The 23,777-nt window shown below is 56.5% G+C and overlaps 1 protein-coding gene across 1 annotated transcript in view; it reads right to left on the bottom strand.

The window, feature by feature from the left end:
- Positions 1-423: 423 nt before the first annotated feature.
- The window catches only part of Casz1 (castor zinc finger 1), a 51,762-nt gene continuing 28,408 nt past the window's right edge, over positions 424-23,777 (bottom strand). The window contains 19 exon segments of the mRNA XM_045148609.1: positions 424-714; positions 716-805; positions 807-848; positions 850-1,550; positions 4,309-4,450; positions 4,597-4,748; positions 6,508-6,679; positions 7,642-7,840; positions 9,355-9,693; positions 10,735-10,857; positions 10,975-11,129; positions 12,350-12,413; positions 12,650-12,785; positions 14,786-15,633; positions 15,857-16,029; positions 16,990-17,154; positions 17,885-17,975; positions 19,496-19,564; positions 20,602-21,436. Of these exon segments, the coding sequence (XP_045004544.1) occupies positions 424-714; positions 716-805; positions 807-848; positions 850-1,550; positions 4,309-4,450; positions 4,597-4,748; positions 6,508-6,679; positions 7,642-7,840; positions 9,355-9,693; positions 10,735-10,857; positions 10,975-11,129; positions 12,350-12,413; positions 12,650-12,785; positions 14,786-15,633; positions 15,857-16,029; positions 16,990-17,154; positions 17,885-17,975; positions 19,496-19,564; positions 20,602-21,436 (4,787 nt within the window).

The raw sequence follows: 23,777 nt of genomic DNA on the forward strand, positions 1-23,777 counted from the left end.
CGGCCCCATCCCCGGTGGCCTCTGGCGTGCCCTGAGCAACGAGGGACCTCGCGGGAGGGGGCCGGGAAGAGCGCTGGATAGCGCAGGGCCTGCTCCCCCACTCCCAACCCGGACAGAGCACCTGCTATTCCCTGAACATCCCCCTCCCAGGCCAACCAGGGTCGTGGCAGCCTTGTCCTCCAGCAGCTGAGCTGCGCGTTGCCGGCGGGGCGGGAGGGCTCGGGCGGCCCGGGAGCACCAGAGGGGGTCCCCGCCTCTGCCCTGAGACGGACTTGGGGTCCGGAAGCACCGGCGGGGCCGGGGCCGGGCCCAGCGCGGGGCTCTGTACAGAGGGGGTTTTCACATATAAATAGCAGTTCTTAGAAACGAGGAGAGCGGTGCCAGCCCACGCCGGGCGGGCCGCGGGCTCGCGGCGGGCCGGGGTTAGGGCGACGAGGCGGCGGCGGCGGCGGGCGCGGGGCCGGGGCCTCCCAGGGCCGCCAGCGCCGGGGTCCGCGCGCCCGCCTCGCTCGCCGCCGCCTCGGGCAGCGACTCCTCTGAGTCGGTGCGCAGGTCCTCGTCGTCGTCGTCCTCATCGTCCTCCTCCTCGTCGTCGTCCTCCTCGTCGTCGTCGTCGTCGTCCTCCTCCTCCTCGGCCTCCTCCTCCGGCAGCTCCAGCTCCTCCTCGTCGTCCTCCTGCGACGACTCCCCGGCGCCCGCGGAGGCGCTGGCGGTGGCGGGCGCGGCGGGGGCCCTCGCGCGGCGGCCCGGGGGTGGCGGCGGGCGGCCCGGGGTCCCCCGCGTCGCCGAGCAGGCCCAGGCCGGCGGGCGGCCGTCTGCAGGAAGAGCAGCGAGCCCCCGGGCTCCGAGGCCAGCGGTGAGCGAGCCGTCCAGGCTGACGGGCGCGCCGGGCGAGGCGGCAGGAGGCTCCCCGCGCTCCTGCTTCTCGTGCTTGCGCTTGTGCGAGTCCATCTGCGACATGCCCACGACCGTGTGGCGGCAGCCCGGGTAGGTGCAGTGGAAGTGCGAGCACTTGAGCTTGTACTTGCAGTCGGGCACGCCGCAGTCGGCGCTCGAGCTGAACTGGCAGAAGCCCGCGGCGCTGATCACGTCCTGCTTGCCGTGGTGCTTGCGGTGCGCCGTGACCTTGGTGCTGTCGGTGCAGCGGAAGCGGCAGCGGAGGCAGTGGAAGTGCGTGCTGGTGCCCGAGAAGGGGCAGTCGGCGAAGTGGCAGCTGAGCGACGCCTTGAAGCGCTTGAAGTCGTCCAGCACCAGGTTGTCCACGCGGTCGTGGTGCTGCGCGTGCTTGTACATGTGCGTGCGCCCGCAGAACTTGTAGCCGCAGTTCTCCCGCGTGCAGTGGTAGTGGGTGACCTTCAGAGAGAACTGGCAGGCCGTGTCCTTACAGTCCTCGTAGAGGTCGAAGCGCCGGAAGCCCTCCAGCATCATGCCCTCGTCCAGCATCTTGCGAGAGGAGGCAGTCTTCCTCCGCTTGCCAAAGGGCGACATGTCCTCGATGATCCAGAAGCGCTTTTTGGCCCCTGAGGCTGTGGGCATGGAGATGGTGTTCCCTGGGGAGAGGCATGGGGAGGTCAGCCCGGAAGGGGCTGCCCCTTTTGGCCGCAGTGCCCATGTGGGAACCATTCCCGGCGTCACACCCACACAGGGCCCCTGATTCTGGCATGGTGGCCAGCTGACCGACATTTAGGAAAAACACCCTGGCTTCCCCTGGCTCGGAGCCGCTCCCGTGGCCCCCTGGGAACAGCAGGGAGTCCCAGGCTTCCCCTTGTCTTCCAGGTCTGCAGGATGACCACACAGGCTTCCCGGGTGGCAGGCCAACTAGCGCTGCGGGGATGTGGTGGCTGCTTCCTGGCCGCTTTGGGTGGGAAGTGAGGACACGTCCCAGCACTAATTGAAGCTGAAGGGGAAGCTGGGAATCTAGGTCGGCAGAGTGTAATTACCCAAGTTGGACTAGGGCCAGGACGCCATCACACGCCTGCCTCTAATGAGGGACAGGCCGGCTCCTTTCCTGCCAGCTAACCAGTTCCCCCGGCTGCCTGTCTGTCTGTCTGTGCAGAGGGACCAGCTTCCTTACAGTAGGGATGTCAAGTATCCCAAGGCATTGTGGGACTGTAGCTTCCTGCCCCAAGGAGCATCGTTTGTCCTTGATACCAGAAGTTTATTTAAGGTCTGGTTGGAGTTTTCTGCCCCTCATTGGTCCAAGGGAAATACCAAGAAGGTGCTACTGTCCTCCATGCTTGGAGCCCCCTCCCTGGGCCAGGACTGGAATGGAGTGTTCACTACCAATGCCCACCCTGACCACAGCCTGCTTCTTCCGGCTCAGGAAGACTGTGGCCGCTGGCTCTTTTGCCCCTTCCTGGGAGGCACCTGCAGTTGCTTGCAGCTGCCTCCTGCTGGCTGCACAGGCGCTGGGGAAGAGGCAGCTGGCCCCAGAACCTCCAGAAACAAGAGACTCTGGGCCCAGCGCTGTCCCGAGTAGTGGGGCACCCTCCAGGTCTCCACTTCAGTAAGGCCAGCTTAGCTTTCTCTAAGCCTGTCTTGGCCACTACTCTGCCGTCTAAATGTCTGCACTACTGGACTGAGGAAGAAGCCAGTCACCCACCCTTGGCAAATGAAAACAAACCAGGGGCTGGAATGGGAGAGGGCACTTAGACAGGGGCAGGGGAGGAGCTCAGGCCTGGAAACCCATGGGACAGAGAGCTGCTTTGGTTTGAAGCTGCAGGCTCTGCCTGGTTAGGCCAGCACCAGAGCTTTCAACCAGCTGAATTCCGTGAGGGTGGAGACACTCTGCCCTTTGCAGCACCACAACCCGTGGGGATTGGCACAGTACCTGAGTTCACTCAGAACATGCAGCAGGCATAAACGGAGGACAGAGACTTGGTGACAGCTATACCCAAGGGACAGGGCAAGCACACCATCCCCATGGGACCCTGGATATGAGGCTGGGACTGGATGGGACCTCGACCACTGAGCACTGGCTGAGGCTAAGAGACCCCAGAGATTTCCTCTCCCTGCCCAGCTTCAAGAGCAGGGTGGGGCTCAGGCCAGCATATAACCCTGTGAACCTGGACAGAGCAGCAGGGACAGGCTGGGGAGGACAGGACCCCACAGCATACCCAGCAGGAAGCTGGACTGGCCATTCTGGCCTCTGACCAGCTGCCAGGAGGAGCGAGTCCTTGGCAGTGATGTTCAGGGCTGAGCAGTGGCAACAGACAGCTCTTCTCAGGATAGCGACCAGGCTCTCTGGTCTGAGATGCTTGGTTGCTGGCAGAGCAGGATGACCCCACCTTGGCTCTGCCTGGCCACAGAAAAGGGTCAGGGTCATGGCCTTGAGGACCAGTTGGGATGACAGACACTGGCAAGAAGGTGTGTGCAAGTTACCTGCGGCATCCTGAACTAGGGGGACGTCACTTTTTACTGGAGTTGGAGTGGCACTGATGGGCGGGAGGCTGGGCGGGCTGCTGATGGGGTGGGCCAGGCCCCGGCTGGCTCCAAGAGTGGCACTGAGCAGTGAGTATGAGAGACAGGACGGAGAGAAGAAGCATGGGAGGGAGGAGAGGGGGGGCCGGAGCACAGCCGGAGGGAAGGATGGAGTCAGGGGGGCCAGCAGAGCCCCACGGGCAGCCTCGTCACCAGCAGCAGCAGGAGGAGGAAGAGGAGGAGGAGGAGGAGCCGGACAGCCTGGAGAGGGTGGAGAGAAGCAGAAAAAAAAAAAAAAGAAAAGAAAAACAAAACAAAGAACAAACAAAAAGAACCAAAATGAGAGACCCAATGGTTTAGCAAGTATGATCTGAAAATACGTGGACAGATGAGGAGAGAGGCGTGACAAAGAAGGAGGGGAGGAGGGCCAGAGGAGAGAGGCTCGAAGGGGTAGTGTGGGTCATGGTGGGCACCACTGTTCCAGGGAGGGCCTGCTGAGGGCAGAGCTGGTGGACAGGGCAGGAGCCTCTCTGGGGCCCAGGGCTCAGGCTGGAGGCCAAGACCAGTAAGAGGGGCACAGGAAGGAAGGCCGGGCCCCAGCACCTGTCCCTCTAGCTGGGGGTTGCACTGCTTTCTCTGGCTCCCAGAGAGGACAACCTCTGGCCCTTCTGCAGGAAACTGAAGTGACAGGCAGCGGTTGAGTAGGTGGGCACAATGATGAGAAGGGGCCTCAATGACCCACATCCCATAGACCACCTGTGCTGCTGCATGCTAGCCTGTTCTCCTTGGAGGCCACTTGACCATGAGCTTTCTGTCCCCCGAGACAGACTCGGCAGAGCTAGGCCTGGGGAGCAGGGCTCGGTCACACAGCCCAGCTCCGCTGCTCACCTGCCGCGGTGCTCTCGTTGCCCACGGGGGTGCTGGAGCAGCTGCGGTCCATGGTGGAGGACTCAGAGGAGGCGGCCCCGGGGCTGCAGCCTGTGTAGTCCATGCCCTCATCCGTCTCAGCATCCATCATGCTTGGGGGACCCTGAAAAGAAGTGGTGACTGTGAGGAAGTTGCCCATGGGTTCTTCAGGCCCCGTGGGCAGTAAGGTAGTAAGGTCCCATACCCGGTAGCACGGCTTGGGCCATGTTCCCTGGGTGGGCAGGACTGTGCACCACCCTGAGCTCTTACCTGGGACGGGGGCACTCGATCAAAGTTCTTTCCCAGCATCCTCCGCATGTGCTTCCGGGCGTGGGAGGTCATCTGATGCTTGAGGAGGAAGGAGAACTGGCAGCCTTCCCGGATGCAGTGGAAGTGGCTGTTCACCTGGTTGTACTTGCAGCCTGTGGATGTGCCCACACCAGCCTGAGCCTCCCCAGCTGGCCGATGCTCATGACACCCAGTACTGGATGCTGCTTTGGCACAGGGGAAGTGTGACCAGCAGACAGATGGCATTTGGGCAAAAAGGACTTTTCCTAAAGTGCATTGCTGGGAGGAAGGCCCATAGCCAGCCCATCCCAGGAAATCCAAATCTGAGTGGCTACACAAGCCCTGGCCTCCCTTCAGGCTAACACAGGGCCATGTGGCATGCTGGCTCTGGTCCTATGCTCCATTCATGGAGAGGCCCACAGCTCTAAGGCAAGGAAATTTTCAAGAAGCTACCTCCCAGCAAGCTGCCTCTCCCTGCCCTCCTCTAGAGTCAACCCTTGTTTAGATGGCTAGTCAGCTGGCCTCCACCCTGCCCCCAGCCCACCTCTGCTTTGCTCTGGGCTGAGAACAAACAGAGCAGGCAAGACTGAAACAGCATCAGCTAAGGGCAGGTGAGGGCCTGCCCGTTGCCATGGCGCCGAGCTGGCCAGGTGTCTTATGTCATGTCCCAGCTTTGTTTGGCCCCAGCTACTACCAAAAGCACCATAAGTTGAGTAAATAACGTCAACTACAGAATCCCCTGACAGCTGTAAAGTGAGCCCCTGAGCAGCAGAGGCCACCCAGTGTTGACACTTGTTGCTGTGGTTACTAGCTCTCTTCGGGCACTGGTCCTTTTTGAACTAATACTTGAAGGAAAGGCTTGTTTCCTTTCTCTTCTGGCAGTTAACTTGAAGCATCTTGCCCTTCACCTAGGGGAGGGTCAGAATGTGGCAGGTAGCAGTCTTCATGGTCTCCCCAAGTTCCTGCTACCATAGCCACAGGGCCAGGAGAGGTCTGGCCTAGACAGTGCCTCTGTCAGCCAGCCACTCCCTTACCTGGACTCACCTCCTCAACCCCTTTCCTCACAAGTTTCCCTTCTATTCCTAGGCTGTTTCTGCCTCACAAGTGGCTCCAACCTGAGGCCTGAGGGCAGCCTCTGCCCTCTGCCTGCAGGCCTGGGGTCCCTCTCCACAGGCACTCCCAGTAGCTTAGACCAGTGAGCTCAGCAGGAGGCCTTGCTTCCTATCAGGGGAGGCTCAGCTCTCAGCATCAGAATGAACCATAAGATATCTGCTGCCAACCTCAGGGCTTCCTGTGGACTCGTCTTCCCAGATCCATGGTCACTGCCTTCTAGAGTACCCTGTACAGCACAGATGCCTAGCTGTTCCTATATTGTACTTGACCATCTGCACCAAGTTCCTGGCACCAAGCCCAACTGTAAGCACACACCTGACACTCAAAAAGCCTTAACTGCCACAACCGCCATCACCTTCCCAACAGCACTAGCATGTAGCTATTCCTCAATAAATGTCTAGAGGATGAATGCACTGTGACTTGTTTTGGACAAAATCCTCATAATGAAAGTCATGGAAAGATACCTTGGAGCAAGGGGATTCTGAAACCCTTTAACTGAGTGTCCTTTTGGAAGAAAAGAAAGCAGAGTGTAGCTGAGCTGTAGGTTCCACAGAAAAGGGGCAGTGCTTGGAGCCACCCTCACACTCTTTTTGAGCTGTTTGTGTTTACCAGTTTGCCAATACTAGGCCTATAGCACCTGTGACATCTTTAACAAAATATGGGGCTGGCTGGGGATAGGAGGTAGGTACATGAAGTGGCCCAGGCCACCAGAACCCCACGGGTCAAAGCCATAGTTCTGCTACCTGCTAGAAGTCCCTGCCCAGCCCTGGCCTTAGGTACCTAGCCTGCCGCACTCCTCGCGCTTGGTGAAGTATTTGAATCCGTTGGCTGCCCGCCGCTCAGCTTTCTCATGCTTCTTTATGTGCCACGGCAGCTTGGTGGTGATATTGGTCACGAAATAGCAGCCAGTCCGAAGGCAGTGGTAGTGTCCACGCATCCGGAACTCACAGTGCTGCGGAATGGCAAGGGGAAGGAGGGAAGGAGTCAGGACAGATGTTAACTTCTGCTACCTGCTTGCCCCACATCTCTGTTGTGGCTGACTTTTTGTACATATGTTCTTCCATACTCAGAATTAGAAACCACAACCATGCAGACATTTTACATGTTAAAAAGCAGCATGCCCCTTTGTCGCCTCTCTAAAACATCTACCAGGTAAGCCTGCAATTCTCTGCAAATGCTACACTGGAGCAGACATCACTAATCTATTTTTTTTTAATTTTTATTAACATTTTCCATGATTATAAAAAAATATCCCATGGTAATTCCCTCCTTCCCTCCCCAACACTTTCCCCTTTGAAATTCCATTCTCCATCATATTACCTCCCCATCTCAATCATTGTACTTACATAAATACAATAACTAATCTATTTTTGTACTTCTCCCTGTATGACCAGGCCTAGGCAGACATCACTAATCTATCCCAGTACTCCTCTGTATGTCCAGACATAGACATTCTTGTTCTATATAACAGTCTTTTCTGTGCACCTAGACCTCAGCTCTGACTATTCAGGAAGCCCTTCCTGTCATGGGGTTAGGCCTTTAAAGTGGATCTGATTTGCCCTTTCTATAAAGCATGGACTGTTTTTTGTTTTTTAATCCAGTGAGCCTATTTTAAATTCTAGTCCTCTGGGGAAAGGGGACATAGCTAATTCTAGGATGAGCAAGAATGATGTCAAGTGCACAGTGGCTGCATAGGATTTAGTCACCACTGGAGCTTAGGGCTGAAATGACAGACTTCACCAACTTAGCAAAGGTCTGGAGCCTTGCCCAGAGGCCTCTAGGGGCCTCGGGCAGACAGTCAGTGCTCTTTCCAGTGTCTGGTGGAGGCCAACTTAAAAAGGGTGTGAAATACAGAGTCTCTGCCACGAGGAGATCACCCTGGGCCCTGGGCCTCCCCCACGCTGCCTCACTGACCTGGTTGGGGCACAGACACTGCAGGGAGTAGTAAGCAAACTGGTCTCGCACGTTCACCAGGCTATTGTTGGGGTTGATGTGGTCCAAGCAGTGGGACTCGGCCTTGCCAGAAGTCTTGCAGACGTACTTGCAGTTCCCGAAGAGACAGTGGAAGTGGAACTTGTTGGCATACTTGCAGTCCGTCGCCAGGCAAGGATCGCTAGAAGGAAACCACAGCCCAGAAGGTCATTGGCATCCCAAGCCCTCCCACTGGTGTCCTCAGTTTGCTTGTGTTGGGGTTCACTCCTCAGTCACCAGTGGTGCAATCAAGAGGGATGCCCTGGGGCACCCTCATGCTCAATAGGACGATTCAGCTACAGACTACAGATCCCAGGATGCACCCCGTCTCCTTTTAGGAACTTGGCTTGGTGCACAGGGATTGAAATATGCAGGGTGCCCAGAGTATTGCATGCTGGGACATGTAGTTTCCAAGGCCACACCTCGGGATTAGAGATAAGGATGACTGCAATAACTTCTTGGATATGAAAATGAGGGATGGTGCTGCCAATCCTGGCAGGATGCCAATGAAGGCCCGGCTGGCATAGCATGGCACTTCTGTGCATGTGGCTGACTGTCAGACTGAGAAGGGTGGGCAGTTCTACCAGGAAGTACTGCTACCTGGAGCCTCAGCAAGCGGGAACATGTGCCTGCTGTCAAGTCTCACTAAGCCTCACTGCTGCTGGGTTCCCCCAGGGTCCATTGGAGTCTGTGGTGTCCACCCACTCAGGAAACCTAGAAGGCTGGGGAGTATTAGGGGCATGTGGTGGTGGAGATGCAGGGGGAGGTGCTGGACCACCAAGCACTGTCCTTGAAAGCACAGGGCCAGCGAGCAGCAGCCATGCTGGGAGTCCTCCAGGCTGCAGAGGGCCGTGGGAAGATGTGGGTTACACAGCCTTTTGCTCAGGTTGACAACACTGTCGTCCCCAAGGAGTGAACCCATGGTGGGACCAGGTCCAGGAAATGAAGGAGGCTGTCACTTCAGGGAAGGGGAGGGAAGGGAAAACGGGAAGGAAGCAGGGGAGAGACAGAAAGTAGCACTGGTCCCCTTCCATGCCGTGGGCCCAGCACCAGGTGCTCAGAGAGGGAGGACAGCTGCTACTCAGGTGGTATAAATAATCCAATTTATTACTTTTATTGAGAACAGGAAGTCGCACACATTATGATACAAAGTCACCGTTCTCGCCGCAAGGAGCCACCACCATTCAGTAAGGAAGGTCCCTTCCACCCCTGAGAGCTCAGATCACTGTGTGGGTCTAGAGGGGGCTATGCCCCACTCTCACCCATGACTTCTGTGCCCTGTAGACTGAGCCTGAGTGTGCAGCACATAGCTGGCCAGCGAGGCCTGGAGGGAGATACAGTCCTCCTTCTAGGACCAGAAAGCTTACTGAGGACCCCTACTCCCAGCCCACCTCAGCTAGTCCTTAAGGGATCCCCACAGACTATGGGAGCTGAGGTCATTACCACCACCACCACCCCCTTCCTACTGGTGGCTCGGGAACAGGCAGTGGGCCGAGAGCAGCAGCATCTGACTAGAAGGGCATAGCTTGGTGGCTAAGTCCCAGAGACTGGGGACAGCTATCATAACTGCAATGTGAGGAGGAGGGCCTCCTCGTTGCTCAGGCTACACCCACTCCCGAGACGCAGGGACAGGTGCCGGCTCATGGAGGGACTCACTTGTCCTGGAACTGGAGGAACCCGGGTTTGACCTGAGGCTTGGCGCTCTCTAGAGACGTCGTCGCCAGGGGCGAAGCGGGCAGGTGAGGCACTGACGAGGGAATCTGAGGCATCTGGGGTATGGTGGAAGCCAGCTGCTTCCAGGCGAGCAGGGTGGGGGTGGAGGGCACAGAGGCTGGGCTGGGAATGGGTCCCTCCAGAGAGGCCCCTGGGACTGTGGTGCCAGGAGGTACTGGAGGGGGTGAGGGTGCCAAGGGAGGTTTGGTCTCGGCAGCAGAGGCTGGGAAGGATGCCTCTGGGGTTCCTTTTGCTGTTCCTCCCTCTGTCCGGAAGTGGAAGCTGTGAGAGACATAAGAAGGTGTCACAGGTGGGCAATCAAGAGGACCCACTAGACAAGTCAGTCCTTCCCTGGCTGTGCACACTTCAGGAGAAGCAACTCATGTGACTCTATCACAAGTCCAGAGTCCTAGTATTCCTCACCTTGTCCCCAGCATGGGTTCTGAAGGTCTTCCATGACCCCACCAGGACAGAAGGATTTCAGAATTGCTATGCCCACTGTTTGTCTGAACTTGGCTGGCAACCTATGTCCTGAACCCCTTCCTCCCTTACACCTGAAGTGTGTGTGTGAGGGAGGAGATCCTGCCTTATCAAGCCCCTTCCTTCCTGAATCTGCTCCGAGGTTCCCAGGAAGGACTCTCATGGCTTAGTAGGCTGCAGTGTGACCTAGCAACTGGAGAGGAGGTATAAGGCCTTGAAAGTGAGGTTTCTAGATATGTTTACAAGTTCTGAGTGTCATTCCAAGCAAGGCCTATTGCTGCTTTTTAAAACTCTATGGGAGGGCTGGAGGGATGGCATTTGCCTGCAAAGCCAAGGGACCCCAGTTCAATTTCCCAGGACCCACGTAAGCCAGATGCACAAGAGGGCGCATACATCTGAAGTTTGTTTGTAATGGCTGGAGACCCTGGTGCTCCTATTCTCTCTTAAATAAATAAGTGAATTAATTAATTAATTAATTAAAAAATATTAAAACTCCATGGGCTATACAAAGTCATTTCAATAGGTCAGAGGAAATCTAGAGGTGTTACATTGGTTGGAAAGGCCCTCCCTCACCCAGAATTCTGGTTCTGGGTCCAAAAGCTCTCCAGCTGGCCTGCCTCACCAGGTCTGGCAGGTAGGCTGGCGCTGAGGGGCTAAATATGTGGAAGGAGGAAGGGAAGCCTGCCAGGCAGTACCTTTGGAGAAGCCAGCTCAGCTTCTGTGGCCAGGTGAGAACTGCACTGAGGAGGGTAGCCAGAGGCCTGTGCCACCTGCAGCCCCACTGGACCTGGAGCCAGGCATGACTGGGACTCTGTTTAAATGGCCCCCAAGACCCCCACTCACTTTGCATGCTTGATGGCCCCGTCCAGGGTGCTGAAAAGCGCGCCGCACTCCTCTACCACACAGTGGAAGTGGGCCTTGTGGAGGAAGTCGCACTGGGCATCACAGAAGTCCTTGGTACCAAACCTGGCCAAAGGAGCCCGCCAGTTAGAGGAGAGCCTCTGTGGGAGGTCGGGCCCTGGAAATGAGGGTGAGCGAGAACAGGACCCTCTCTCCCTCCCCCATTCCCTGCAGGGCCCTCACCTGCGGAGGTACACTTTCCAGGGCTCTGACAGCTTCTCCTGAACCAGTGCCTTCACCGCCTTGCCCAGGAAGGGTGAGGACTCCACAGCGGGACTCCCCTCCATTTCTGTCTTGATGTTTAGCAAGCTGCCGAGGCCGGGGTTGCCCTGAGACATCTGTGAGGACAGAGGCCAAGCTTGGGGCTGGGAAGCCCCAAACGATTCCAACCCTCATGACTGCCCTGCGCCCTGTGGTGCTGGCAGCAGAGAACACGCCAACACCACTCGGCCGTGGCTAGAGAACAGCCCTGACTGAAGGGGTCTGAAAGGCTGTAGCTCTGGCCCCTGGGAGGCAGGGCCTCTTCAGATTCCTGCCCAGCCTACTACTGCTAGAACCATCACTCAAGCTGAGGCCTCTGCTCAGGGCACACACTGCAACCCATCTTTCCCCAGACTTTGCGGCGGCTCCCTGGTTATTTTCCTGCCAGAAGGTTTTCAAAAGAGCATAGGAGGAGGAGGAGGGATGGGGGGGAACCCCTACGAATTCCTTGAGAACAAGAGAAGCGCACAAAGGAAGACAGGAGGGAGGGAGGGAGAGAGGGAGATTCACGGGGTGAGAGCAAGACAGGCTTGCTGCTGCAGCTGCTGATGGGGAGTCAGTGGGTGGCTAAAGGAGTGGAGGGTGCAGGGGTCAGTGACCAGAGGAGGGTACAGGAGAGCGAGCAGGGGACAGCAGGTGGTAGGGCACCAGCAGTGGGAGTTCTTGCCCCAGTGATGTCCAGTTGGGACCCACCCACCCCATGAGGTCCAGCCTGGATCCAGCTCTTTCTCCAACCCAGTCACTTATGTACAGTAACCAAATTAATCTTGCTGCAGTCAAATTTATCATGTGAAGGGGAAAAATATATTTGAGATGATGTATAATTTACAAAGACCCTGCATTATTTAAAATAAATATTCTGGAGCGACCTCTCTGGAAGGCGTCTGAGACCATTATTCAACCCGAAAAGTGGAAATTGATGCTTTGCTCCCACTTTAGTCTCCCCTCCCCCACCTCCTTTCTAAACAAACAAAAATATATAAAATAAATAAATAACATTAATAACTAAGGGTGGGAGAAGTTAGGAGGTTCCAGAAAAGCTTTTGGAATCCTCCATCTGAAGGGAGAAAAAGGTGTCAGAGGCTGGGATATATTTCTTCAGCCAGTTCATTAAATTAATTTGTAAGCAGTGGCTCTGAAATTATATTCGATGAAAAATGGCCTCAAAATTTAAATGGTACAAACTCATCTTATTAGAGGGAAAACATTAAAAAACAAACACATCCCCCCCACCCCCCAGCACAGCTTTAATTTCTCTGGGTGGGGGAATGGGAGGCGTGTGATGGATGGTTCTTACCTTATTCATAAGCGAGGATAAAAGAGATGAATTTGCCGGGACTGCATGGCCATTTGATTCATTACTAGAACACACAAACCAAAGGGCTTCAGCTCAGATGTCCATGGGGCTGAGCCCAGAGGCCCTCCCCTCCCAGCCAGCCTTGGGCTTCGGGCTCTGCTCCAATCCTCTGTTACAGCTGCCCAGTGGGAGGGTGAACCCCGGCCTGGCTCCCCCAGGGCCAGCTCTGAGGGTGTTGTCAGGAGGCCTCTCTGGGGTCCAGGCCAGCTCCTTCAAGGAGCTTTTCTGGCCTTGCCTCACCTGGGCTCCTTCACAGTCAGGTCTACACTGCGGTCTTGGCAGGCCTCCTGGGGGCCTGGGGTGCCAGCACTCTCACCGGGCTCCTGCTTCACTTGGGCCTGGGGGAACCTGGCGGGAGCGGCCTGCTGCCCGCTTCCTGCAGGGGAGGGGAGGGAAGATGGGGTCAGAGGGGCTCAGACTTCACACAGGCACAGACCCTGGTCCTCCCTTAAGGGAGGGTGGTGGTTAGGTGGGCAGGGGGCCCCACAGAGGCCTGGCTGCTGGTCAGCGATTCTCCCCACTGATATGATCACTTGCGACGTGTACCCCTGTGTGGCAATTCTTCAAGTGATAATTATTGCAAAATTATGTCAAAGTTGTCCTGGCTCGGGGCCTCCTGGAGGAGGAGGGTGGGAGGCTGGGGAGGGGGCAGGGGCGGGGACGGGGCCCTTCATTTCCTCCACCAACTGTCACAGTCGATTTGTGGGGCTGCCGCTTAAGCTTTTATTAAAGACTCTGTTAATGCTGAGGGAAAGTGGCAGATCTGGACTGGGAGCGGCCCTTCCATGGTCCCTGGCCCGCTGTTGCCGGGGCGACGGCCCTGTCTGTACTGAGCATGCCCGGGGAGGGCATCTGCTGTGTCAGGGCTATCAGAGCTGACGGCCAATCAGGGCAGTTCAAATCGTGTGACCTCGCCAGTCAAGCTGTCCAGGGCAGGGACTCCAGGCCCTTGCTGCCTGCCTGGCTGAGTCTGAGGGGGCGCAGGGCTGGTCGAGGCCACAGGAGGCCGTCGGAGCAGGGGCAAAAGAAGTTGCTGACAGGAAGGTGTCCAAGGAGCCTTGCTCCACAATCCCCAAGTGACTGAAATATTAATTTGCCCCAAGGCGCTACAGCTGAGAGAGAGCTGCTTCACAGACAGCAAGTGGCATTTTATTAAAAATAAAGGAAAATGGCTCCCCTCCCCTTCTCCTGACCTTTCTTTTGGGAGAAGATTTTTCTAAGGAAAAGAAAGTCCTTGACAGTCTGGTGACCTAGCCCTCTGTGGCCCTGGAGGGGGTCCTGCCCCTACCTGAAGGCCCTTTGTTGGAGGGACTTGGCCAGAACAGTACCCCTCCCATGCTTGGAATGGAAGATGGGGCGCTCCAGACTGCCATATGAGGAACCAACAGAACTTCTAGCCCTTGAGAGTCCATGTTCCAGCAGTCCCTTAAGTCACCTGTCTCAGGTCCCCAGGGAAGCAGGTCCAGCTCCCTAACCAACCAGCACCCTCAGGAGATGGGGGAAGAGCCCCCAACTGGGCTGAGGGGACCCTCAGTCTTGGCTGGTTCTGAGATGGTTTCATATGAGAGAAGTGCGTACAGGCCCGAGTCTTCACTGCTTCTAGCTGTGTGCCTGGGAACAGACCATCCCCCACTTGTCTATCAGCTAGCTCCACAGGGTGGGGCTTCTGTCTGTGCTCTTGCCCATGTCCCCAGCTCAGGGTTGGCCCTCAGCAAGTAGCCAGTAAGCTGCACTGGGCATGCACTGATGCTTGTTGAATGAGTGAAGCTCGCCACATTGCAGATATGAGCTTCTCAAGGGCTCCAACAGCACTGATTACCCTCTGGGGAGACCAGGAGAGGAACAAGGAGAGCAAGAAAGCCAAAAAACCCAAGGGGCTGGGGAACATGAAGGAAGGATAGGAGGGATAGAGGGAAAGGTGGTGAAAAGACAAAGTTTGGGGAGTTATCCTTGGCCTGAGGTGGTGTTGAGGTATAAGATGCAGACACCCTGCCACTGGACTTCTGTCCCCTTCCATGTCAGCTCAATATGACCCAAAAGAAGGGACTGCTCTCCTTGGAACTCATCAGGGACATGGGTAGCAAGAAGACAGAGAGTCACCAGGACATCTAGCACCCGGGGGCAAGGCCTGCTGCTCCCCCACCCAACAGGGCACAAGCTCTGGATGCTTGGCCAGAATGAGGGGCCCCAAGGAAAAGATGAACAGAATGGAGGCAGGGAGCAGGCAAAGAGGGGGTGCTGCCAGGCAGGAGACCCAGGTGCAGAGACCAAGCAGACACTCTTGCCGGCCCGCCCTATTCTGCTCTTCAGCCTGAGCACTGGGAGCTGCCAGTTCTAGAAGGTGGCTGCATCCTGGGCAGGGCCCAGCCTGCTCACCTGGGTCAAAGGTGGCAGAGGGCTTGAGGGCAGCCGCAGCCAGTCTGGCCATCATGGGTGAGATGAGGCCTTTGCTCGCAGTGATCCTCTCCATGATGGAGGCAGGGGGCACTGGGATGGAGGTGGCAGCTGTGGGGGCTGAGTCTCCAGCTCCCGAGGCCACTAGAGCTGGTGTGTCAGGGGTTGCCATTGTTGTAGCCCCGGACGACATGGCACCTAGCAGACCGGGGGCCCCCACAGGCAGGGAGGTGCTCCCACGGCCAGGAAGGAGGGGGAAGTAGGGTGCAGTGGTGGGTAGGCCAGAGTTGGAGAGGGCCAGTGCTAGAGGGATGGAACCAGACAAGCCCTGGGGGAGTAGGCCTGCCATCTTGCTGTTGGGAGGCTTGGTGACACTGGGAATAGCCTCAGTGGTGGTGGCAGCAGCTGCGGCGGCCAGGGATGCGGAGGACTGCTGGCTGGTGGGAGAGGCGCTCAGGCTGGAGTTCTTGCTGCTCAGGGCAGAGAAGTCGACCAGGTCGTCATTGCTGGACTCCTCGTGTTCTGTGTCCTTGGCACCCAGCAGCGAGGCCGGCAGCCCCAGTGCGCCTGAGGAACGGATGTGCCGGCGCTCATGCTTGCGCTTGTGTGAGGTCATCTGGCTGGTGGAGGTGAAGGTGAAGCCGCAGCCAGCACGGATACAGTGGAAGTGGTTGGTGGCCTTGCTGTACACACAGCCCTCGTACTTGCACTCCTCGTACTTGTAGAACTTCTTGAAGCCGTCCTTGGCATAGGCATCGTCTTTGATGTGGTAGCTCTTGTGCTTCTCGATGTCACACTTGTTCTTGAAGGTGAATGTGCAGCCAGGGCGCCTGTGTGGGACATTGGGAGCTTGACACAGTGTCCTGTGGAGCCCAGGGGTGGCCCTGCCTTGGTACTCCCATGCCCTTGGAGGAATAACCCCCAGAAGGAAGACCTAGACTGAACTCCAAAGTAGGGCCACTGAGCAGCCCCAACTTCTGCCCCTACTTCTTGGGAGGAGTGAGGCTCTACTGTCCCTCTTCCAGCTGGAGCTGCAGTGGGCCAGCTACTCACCTGCAGTGGAAGTGTGTGGTCTTCTGCCCATAGAACTGGCAATCTGCTGTTCCACAATCCTCGGTGGCCCGGAAGCGCTGAAAACCATCATTGATGAGCTGGGTGTTCTTCTTATGGAAGTTCTCGTGGGTCATCACGTCTGAGGTGCTCGTGTACACCTTGTTACAGCCCACCTGCGTGTGCCAGAATGGCAGTCAGGGGAGCTGAGTGTTGCCCTCCTGGGCCAACCAAGGGTCAGTGCTGTTGGCTGGGGCTGCTGGGCTCTACTCAGGGAATCCCTAGTTCCTCAGAACCTTGACCACCTCAGGTCAACCCAGGCTCCCAAGGAAAAATTTCTGATGACCCAAGAGGCTCCCCAGGGAACGTCTTCAGCAATGGTTGGGCTACCTTCAGACCAGACACATTTCTATGTGAGGGATTCATGCCTTGCAGATGTCAGATTCTGGGTCCCAGTTAGTGGCCCTGCCTCTAAAGTCTTCAGGAGTTGGCAAGGGACGGGCCCTGGAGGTCACCTTTAGCTGAGGGCCTTGCTTAGTGGATAGTTCCTGGGCACGGGGCCTCCCACCCACAGCAGCTAGGCCAGGCAGGCAACGTTGCCATATTGAGTAAAAAACAGTGGCCCTAAGCACCCTTGAAACTGGGCTGTGCCAGTGTCTGCACCATCTCAGGCCCAGAGGGTGGCCCCCCTCTCCTCATGCCAGGTTGTTCCAGAGAGGCCATAACAACCCCTGACAAATAAGGGGGAGGCGTGCAGGCTGCTATTTGCAACCCCAAGTTGCTCCTCCTGGGCCTGACACCTTGAAAAAGCCCAGGCTCAGTGTGGCATTAAAACAAAGAATTAAACAAAAACCTCCTCAGGAATCATTTGCAATGCTGTTCTTGGTGTTAAAGCCTGAAAAAATGTCGGTCTTTATAAACAGCACACTGAATTTCCCCCACACCAAGTATGGCCACAGGGAACGCCCCACCATGGCCACCAGACACAGTCCACGCCTGAGTGTCTAGGACTCTGCTTGTCAGTTACCCCCATCCTGGGCCAGGAGAAAGGCTCCTAGTCATCCAGGGCCCCTGCCCGCTGGGACAGCACTCCCCCACAGTGGGGGCTGGAGGGAAGGCCCTGGCAGAGCAGGCACCTGCATGCAGTGGTAGTGGGTGCTCTTCCCGTTGAGGTGGCAGCCATGGTAGTAGACGCTGCAGTCATCCAGCGGGCTGAAGCGCATGAAGCCGTGCTGCAGTGAGTTGTCGCGCTTCTTGTGCATGTTGTAATGCCGGATCACGTCCTGCTTGCTCGTGAACCTCTGCCAGGAAAGAGCGCGCCGAGTTGGCAGGAGTCTGTACCCCCAGCCTGCATGCCAAGTGACTGGACCAGAGCTGGCCCCAAGGCCCTCAGGTCACCCTATAAATAACCCTGCTTAGGGTCAAGGCAGCCCAGACCGCTCCGCTCAGCCAGTTCCCGGCACACTGGCCCTCGGCAGGAATGATTCCAAAGGTTCAGGAGCCACAGTCCCTTCCCTGAACTCTCCCGAGGCTCCCACCAGCCATGCCTGGGAGCATAACAGATGTACTGGGTGCACCTGAAGGCCAGGGCGTTGAGGAGCGACGGCACATTCCACAGGCCGAGCTCTTGGTAAGGCAGAAGGAACCTTGCTTAGACTGCCCAGCACCACCTCTTCACCAGCTCTGCGCTTACCAGTGGTGGCTTTGAATAAAAGGGGTGATGCTCTATCTGGACCTCAACTTTTTACCTTGAAAATGAGGCAGTAATACCCGCATGAGAATGTTTTGGAAAGTCAGTTAGCCAAGGGGCACTGGCTGAAGGGTATGGTCTTAGTCCATGTTAGACTTCCAGTGAATTGCTACAGCCCCTACTGGTAACTCACTTGACAGGAACCTGGGATTTCAGACAGCATTGGTAGCTGGTCCAAGTTCTCTGCCTGCCCAAGTGAAGTTCAGGGGGCTGGCTGGTATAGGACTCTCCCCTCCCCCACTGCCAGCAAGAGCTCTTGGGTGGCGAGGTGTTGATCATACCTGGTAGTTGCACTCAGGGTCCAGACAGTGGTAGTGCTCGCGGTATTGGTAGGCACAATGGATATGGCCACAGTGTTGACTGCCTGAGAACCTGGAGAGGAATGGAGGCAACAGACCTTTCTCTGGGTGCTGGCCCTGGGACGAAGGACTCTTACAGGGCCTAGGGCCTGAGCAGCCACTTCTGCCCAGCCCCAGAAATATGCTACTTGGGTTCAGAGGGTCTAAATGGGGACATGGGGACAAAGACAAGTGACAGAGGCTGGGAAAAGCCAGGGTCAGTGACTGGGCCTGTCAGGAACTCCAGGACCACTGAGCTGCCAACTGGCCAGCAGCCACCTGGGAGGCAGTACCAGGTGAGGTAGAAGCCAGACACCCAGGTGGGGAGGAAGAAGTTGGGGCAGGCCACAAGCTTCTTCTCTGCCAGGAGACAGGCTAAAGAGGAGACTTGGAGCCCCATGGCAGCTCAAAGGCCTTTTTTAAGCAAGCAGTGGTTTGACCAACCCCCACCCACCACCATACCCAGCTCTGGCCAGGGAAGGGACCCTAGCAGGGCCAGCCTCAGGTTCTATTGCTGAGAGGCGTTAAAGGGTTCTCTCTGTTCTGGGCTTTTCCTGACACTTGAAACAGTCCAGAGTTATGAATTTTTAAAGCACGGCATCTGTTTGGCTTCCCATGGCAGGGAGCTCACTTTCCAGCCAAGTGTGAGGCCAGGAGCTCCATGCTGCCGGCCACTGCCTGGCCCCTCTTCAGGCCTGGATGCGCCGGGGCGTGGCTCTCACAACCTTGGTGATGGCCAGCCATAGGTGCCCACTATAGGGAGAGCTAGCCATAATGGGCCTGGGGAAGGCGCTTCACTCAGCTGGCCTGTTCCTTTCTTCATGAGCGGGAGAGAAGCCCTACTGTGAGAGGGAAAGCCACTGGCAAATAAGAATTTAAACTAAAGCTGCCAAAAGAGCCATCTGCTGAGGTACTAATAGTAATGATGGTGATAATAATAAAGAGAAGAGAGCAAAGCAGAGGAGGCAGAGGGGCAGGAAGCACTTAGATCACAGGAAGACAGATGCTATTGGAGCATGGCCCTGGTCACAAGCTGTCCCACCAGGCGCTGGCCTCCAGGGCCTCCTGGAGGGGGACTTGGTGAAAAGAGTCTTCATCTGCCACCTTAGGAATGGAAAGAGGTGACTCTGAAGTCTGGCTGCTCCAAGGGCCTCTCCTGGGAACCCAGTGGGCCATAGCAGAGAGGACAAGTGCTCCTCGCTCTCAACCCCAACAGCTCCACTGTGATGTGTACTCCATCCAAGGCTTCATGTGAGAGCAGGCCATGGCAGCTGTGGGGGGAAGTGGCAGCAACCACCTGTGGCAGGTCCTAACCCTAAGGATTGTGTGGCCTACACTACACCAAAAGGGTAAGTCTGAGAGGCTCAGAAACAGTCTGGCTGAGGATTTTGGGGATAGGAGAGAGGGTGTGGGGAAGAGGTGCCTAACTCCTTGGCTCTAGAGGGGAGCCAGTGCATGACAGCCTCACTGTTCTTGGGTATTCCTCACCTTCCCATGTACCGCCCCCCCCTTGCCAACACACCTCTGTTCGAAGTCTCCTCCCCAGGGGCCTACCTGGCAATATATTTCTGGTAAATGTTTACATCTTCGGTGACAGCTGGTTTATCTGTGGGCAATCCGTTCCTGATAAGACACACAGGGCACAGCCGATTAGCGGATGGGGTGGCCTCAGGCCCCAGGAGCGTCTGATGGGCAGCTCCCTGCCCTGGGCCCTGGCTCCTCTCTCCTGGGCCTTGCATCATTCTGAGGCACTCAGGGTGAGACTTAGCAAGTCCCTTGGTAGGAGCCTGCAAAAGGTCACTTAGCCCAACTATGACAGGGCTGGGTTGTCTGAGCTGGTGGGGCCAGAGGGCTTTACGTTAGGTCTGGCCAGGCCTAGCATCAGCCCAGGTGAAAGCCTTGGAGGTCAAGGCCTGGCCACTTAGCATTCAGGAGGAAACCATCAGGTTGCTGGCTAAGGAGGAATGCCAGGCAACCTGGGAAGGGAGGATAGCACTGTTCACATGTGCAAGACATAGACAAACATCTCCCACACTCATGCCAGAGGGCACTAATTGGAACTGCCCTGTTCACAGTCCCTAGGGCCTACAGGCTCCCAAACTGCTGTAGTGGAGGGAAGGGCTTGGGGGAAGGGTCACATTTGGCCTCCCAAAACCAGTCCCTAGGTTAAGGATGACAAGGCAAATGCACCCCCACCTAGGCCTCCTTGTTCCTCCTCCATGGTCCAGACTGAGTCAGGAACCAGGACCACCAGCATGGATCCCAGCATCCCCATCCTCAGGAAGGGCTGTTTTAGCCAATCATAGCCTCCGTTTAGCCCTAGTGACAGCAAGCAGAGGGAGCCAGAAATGGCAAAGGAGGGTAAAAAAAAAGTGAATAGTGCACACAAGGTGTGTGACAGTGTGGGAGGACGCCCAAAAATATGTGGAGTGTGCAGAGCCATCAACAGTGTAAGAGCACTGGATGATAGCACAGGAGTGGATCCATGTGTGTGAGTGTGTGTGTGTGTGAGTGTGTGTGTGTTATAAACATGTGCCTAGCAGTCTGAGCTGCACAGTGTATATGCCTACTCCAGTAAGCTTCACAGGTAGAGAGGTAGGTCTCCTTGCCCAGTCCTGCCCCAGGGCTCAAGTTGGCAGTGGGAGTGGGGAGCACCTTACTTGACAGTAGAGACGGTCCCTGTGGTGATGGAGTCTGTTTTGGAGAAGGTTGACTTCAGGTACTCCGGAGTGTTGAAGGACAGGGAGGCAGGTGGCTCAGGCCCTGGCCCAGGAGCACTGGAAGCACTGGGCACACTGGCAAGGGGTGCAGGAGCCAGGTTGGGGGTTGGCGGAACCTTGGCGGGGCCTGGCTTCTGGATGCCTCGGACGTCGTATTTGGAGGGACGCCCCACCTTGCCGGTCTTGAAGGCAATGGCCCCGCCCATGTCGGGGCTGCCCTCCCCAGGTTTGAAGAGGTGCAGGTACTTGACATTCTCCAGATCATACTTGGATGGCTTCTTGTAGGTGCTCCCGTTCTGAGGCCTCAGGTTCTCACCCGTCTTTAGTTTCTGGATGAAGAAGTCATACTTGGAAGCCCGGGCCACCAGGTTCTGCATCTGAACGCTGCTGTGTGATGGCAAGGGCAAGATGGTGGCCTTGGTCTCCAGGTGGGTGGTATTGCTGGGCAGCCGCAGCCCAGGCAAGGGGCCTACCACCTCCTTGCCAGCCCGGTCCTCAGCCTTGCTGCCATGGGCTGGCCACGAGAGCTGCTCGCCAGCCTTGAGCTTTCGGATATATTCCTCATACTTGGAGAAACGTGCCCGCTTGCTGAGGGTGTCCTCAGAGGTGGGCAACATGGAGGAGGTAACTGCCTCGGGGGTAGAGCCTGCATGCAGCTTCTCAAAGCTGATCTTCCTGGCCAGCTCGTCCCTTGTGTTCTGGTCGTCATAGCCAAACATGCCAAGGAACTCGGTCATGGTGGAGGCCGCATAGTCCCGTAGTGAGGAGGCCTCTCCTACGGGGGTGAGGGGGGGAGGAGAGGGGCAGGTCACCTCTGGGAGGAAGCAGGGGAGGAAGGAGGCCCCCCACTTCAAGCCCCCACTCATGGAGGGAGGGGACCAGCATGGGGAGGGGCAGAGCAGGACATGATCTATGGACATTTGGCTCACTTGTTAGGTTTTACGACTCTTAAATTAATTTGTTTTAAAAAAAAGTAATTAATACTGGGGTAAAATAAAACGAGTTCATCAATGCCAGGAAAATCAATTTCCTAAATGTTCTGGCCGATGGCTTTTCAGTACATTAAACAAAGTTTCATAAATGTCTCCGCTCTCTCGCCTTGGCCTAATATGAAAGAGAAGTCATTTTACTGGAAGTAAGGCCAGATCCCAACCTGCCTCCTGGGGGTTGGGGGCAGTGGTCACAGGAACAGGTACAGATGTGGATTGATGGCTGGACATCAGGAGGGAGGTGGAGGGAGCTGCTGGGGGTGGCATTTAGGGGTAGTCCTGGCTGGAGGGCCTTTCCTGATGTCAACAAATGAATCCCCTGTGCCAACAAGGGGCTTGTGCGAAGATGCCTCAGGACCTGGTTTCATGGACATCTCAACTTTTCCCAGGTTGCTAATGGTCCTGAGTAACAGCTGAGCAGGGGCAGGGACCATATCAATGTACATATCCAGAGTCATTTAGGGTCCCCCACTCTAGCCAGGATTAATATCATGGGCACATCATTCAGACTCCCCACTCATGCTATAGCCCCTTGTGCTCACAGTAAGAATGGGTCACTTGGGACAGCAAGAAGAAGGGCCAGCTGCCAGTAAGAAGACTTGGTCCTGTTTGATCTAGAAGGCCTTGAGGGCAGCCTTCCTCACCAAGCACCCTGCACATGCAGGGCTGGAGGAAGCAAGCCTGCCTGGTGACTCTTCCATACACAGCTTGTCAGCACAACAGAGGGGCAGTAACCAGCAAAGTTCATCCATCCACAGAGCTTCTGATACACATTTCTGTGGGCTATACTCAGCTCCTCGGTTGGGTGCACACAAGCAAGTGAGATCCAAACAGACTAGAAACTCCGTGCTCTACCTACTCTGGTATGAGCCTGCCCACATGGGTATGCTCAGAGAAGCTAGACTCCAGCTTGGATCCGAACAGCATCACCAAGGGAAGGAAGGTATGGCCAGAGAGAGCTCCTTCTGACTTAACTCAAATCTGCCAGGTCTAGGATTCTCAGAGGATGCCGGAGAGGAGCATGGGCAGTGTGGCCCCTGGTAGGAGAAAATGTCTGGCAAGATGTGGAAGGAGGGGCTCTGAGCTCTCTGGGGAGATAAGCCACCACAGGGGGGAAGTGGGACCCCACTAAATGTGGAGAGGACAGTCACAGACAGCTCCTTGGTGCCCAGGATGAACAGAACGACTCAAGGAGCCAACAGACAGCCATTACTCTGGCATGCTGGTTGGGTCAGGGCAAGCCTGCATTCTAGACACACAGGTTGGGAGCTGGCCTGGGAGGAGTGGGCTCTGGCTGCTGGATGCAGTGGCTCAGGGACCAGGGAGAGGGGCTAAAAATAGCTGGAGGCAGCTGAGCTCTCACTATATATGGCAGAGAAACAGAAGGCTCTGAAAGGCAGGCAGCTTCAAGCAGGGAGGGGGCCAGATGGGGGTCCCATAGGCAGCTCAAGCCCCAGGGCCCACAGAAGGTGACCTGGGAAGCTAAGCCTACAGTGGACAGATGAGGGTCCTGGGGTCGAGGTTTGGGACCATAAGACCAGGGCAGTCCATGCCTTACTCCTGCCTTCTAACTCCTCTCCTCCTGGATGTGGAGAAAAAGGAGGCAGAGGCTGAGCCTCAGCTTTCCTGACCATGGGTCAAGATAGATGTGGAGAAGAGGGGGGTGGTGAAGGGACAGCAGCCCCTGTCCCTGTCCCTCTCCTCTTCTCTCCTCAGGCCCAGCACAATCACCTTGTGTGTGGCAACGGCAAGGGCTTTTCCTATCAGAGGAAACTGAAGGTCACACTTTTCCTCATTGATCTTGCAATGTTTGTTAATTACTCTGTCACTGATGTGGCGAAGGATAATTAAACAGCTCTGTTTATATCTTATATGCATAATTATGTGGCTGCGCAGGGCTCCCCGCACAGGGAGGAGATGCGCCCCTCACCGCAGGGGGAAGGGGACAGGGGATCAGGCAGAGGAGATGTAAAGCTCTAGGCATAAGCCTGGGAAGGAGGCTAGCAGCTACATCCAAGGCCCCAGGCTCCAGGGCTCCAGTCCTAAAGAAGACCCCCTCTCCTGCCTGAAATGCCAAGCCTGCTCTCCTCTGGAGTGGAATGGGCTGGAGGGCTGCCATATCCTAAG

Source organism: Jaculus jaculus, chromosome 5, assembly GCF_020740685.1.
Source record: "Jaculus jaculus isolate mJacJac1 chromosome 5, mJacJac1.mat.Y.cur, whole genome shotgun sequence".
NCBI lineage: Eukaryota > Metazoa > Chordata > Mammalia > Rodentia > Dipodidae > Jaculus > Jaculus jaculus.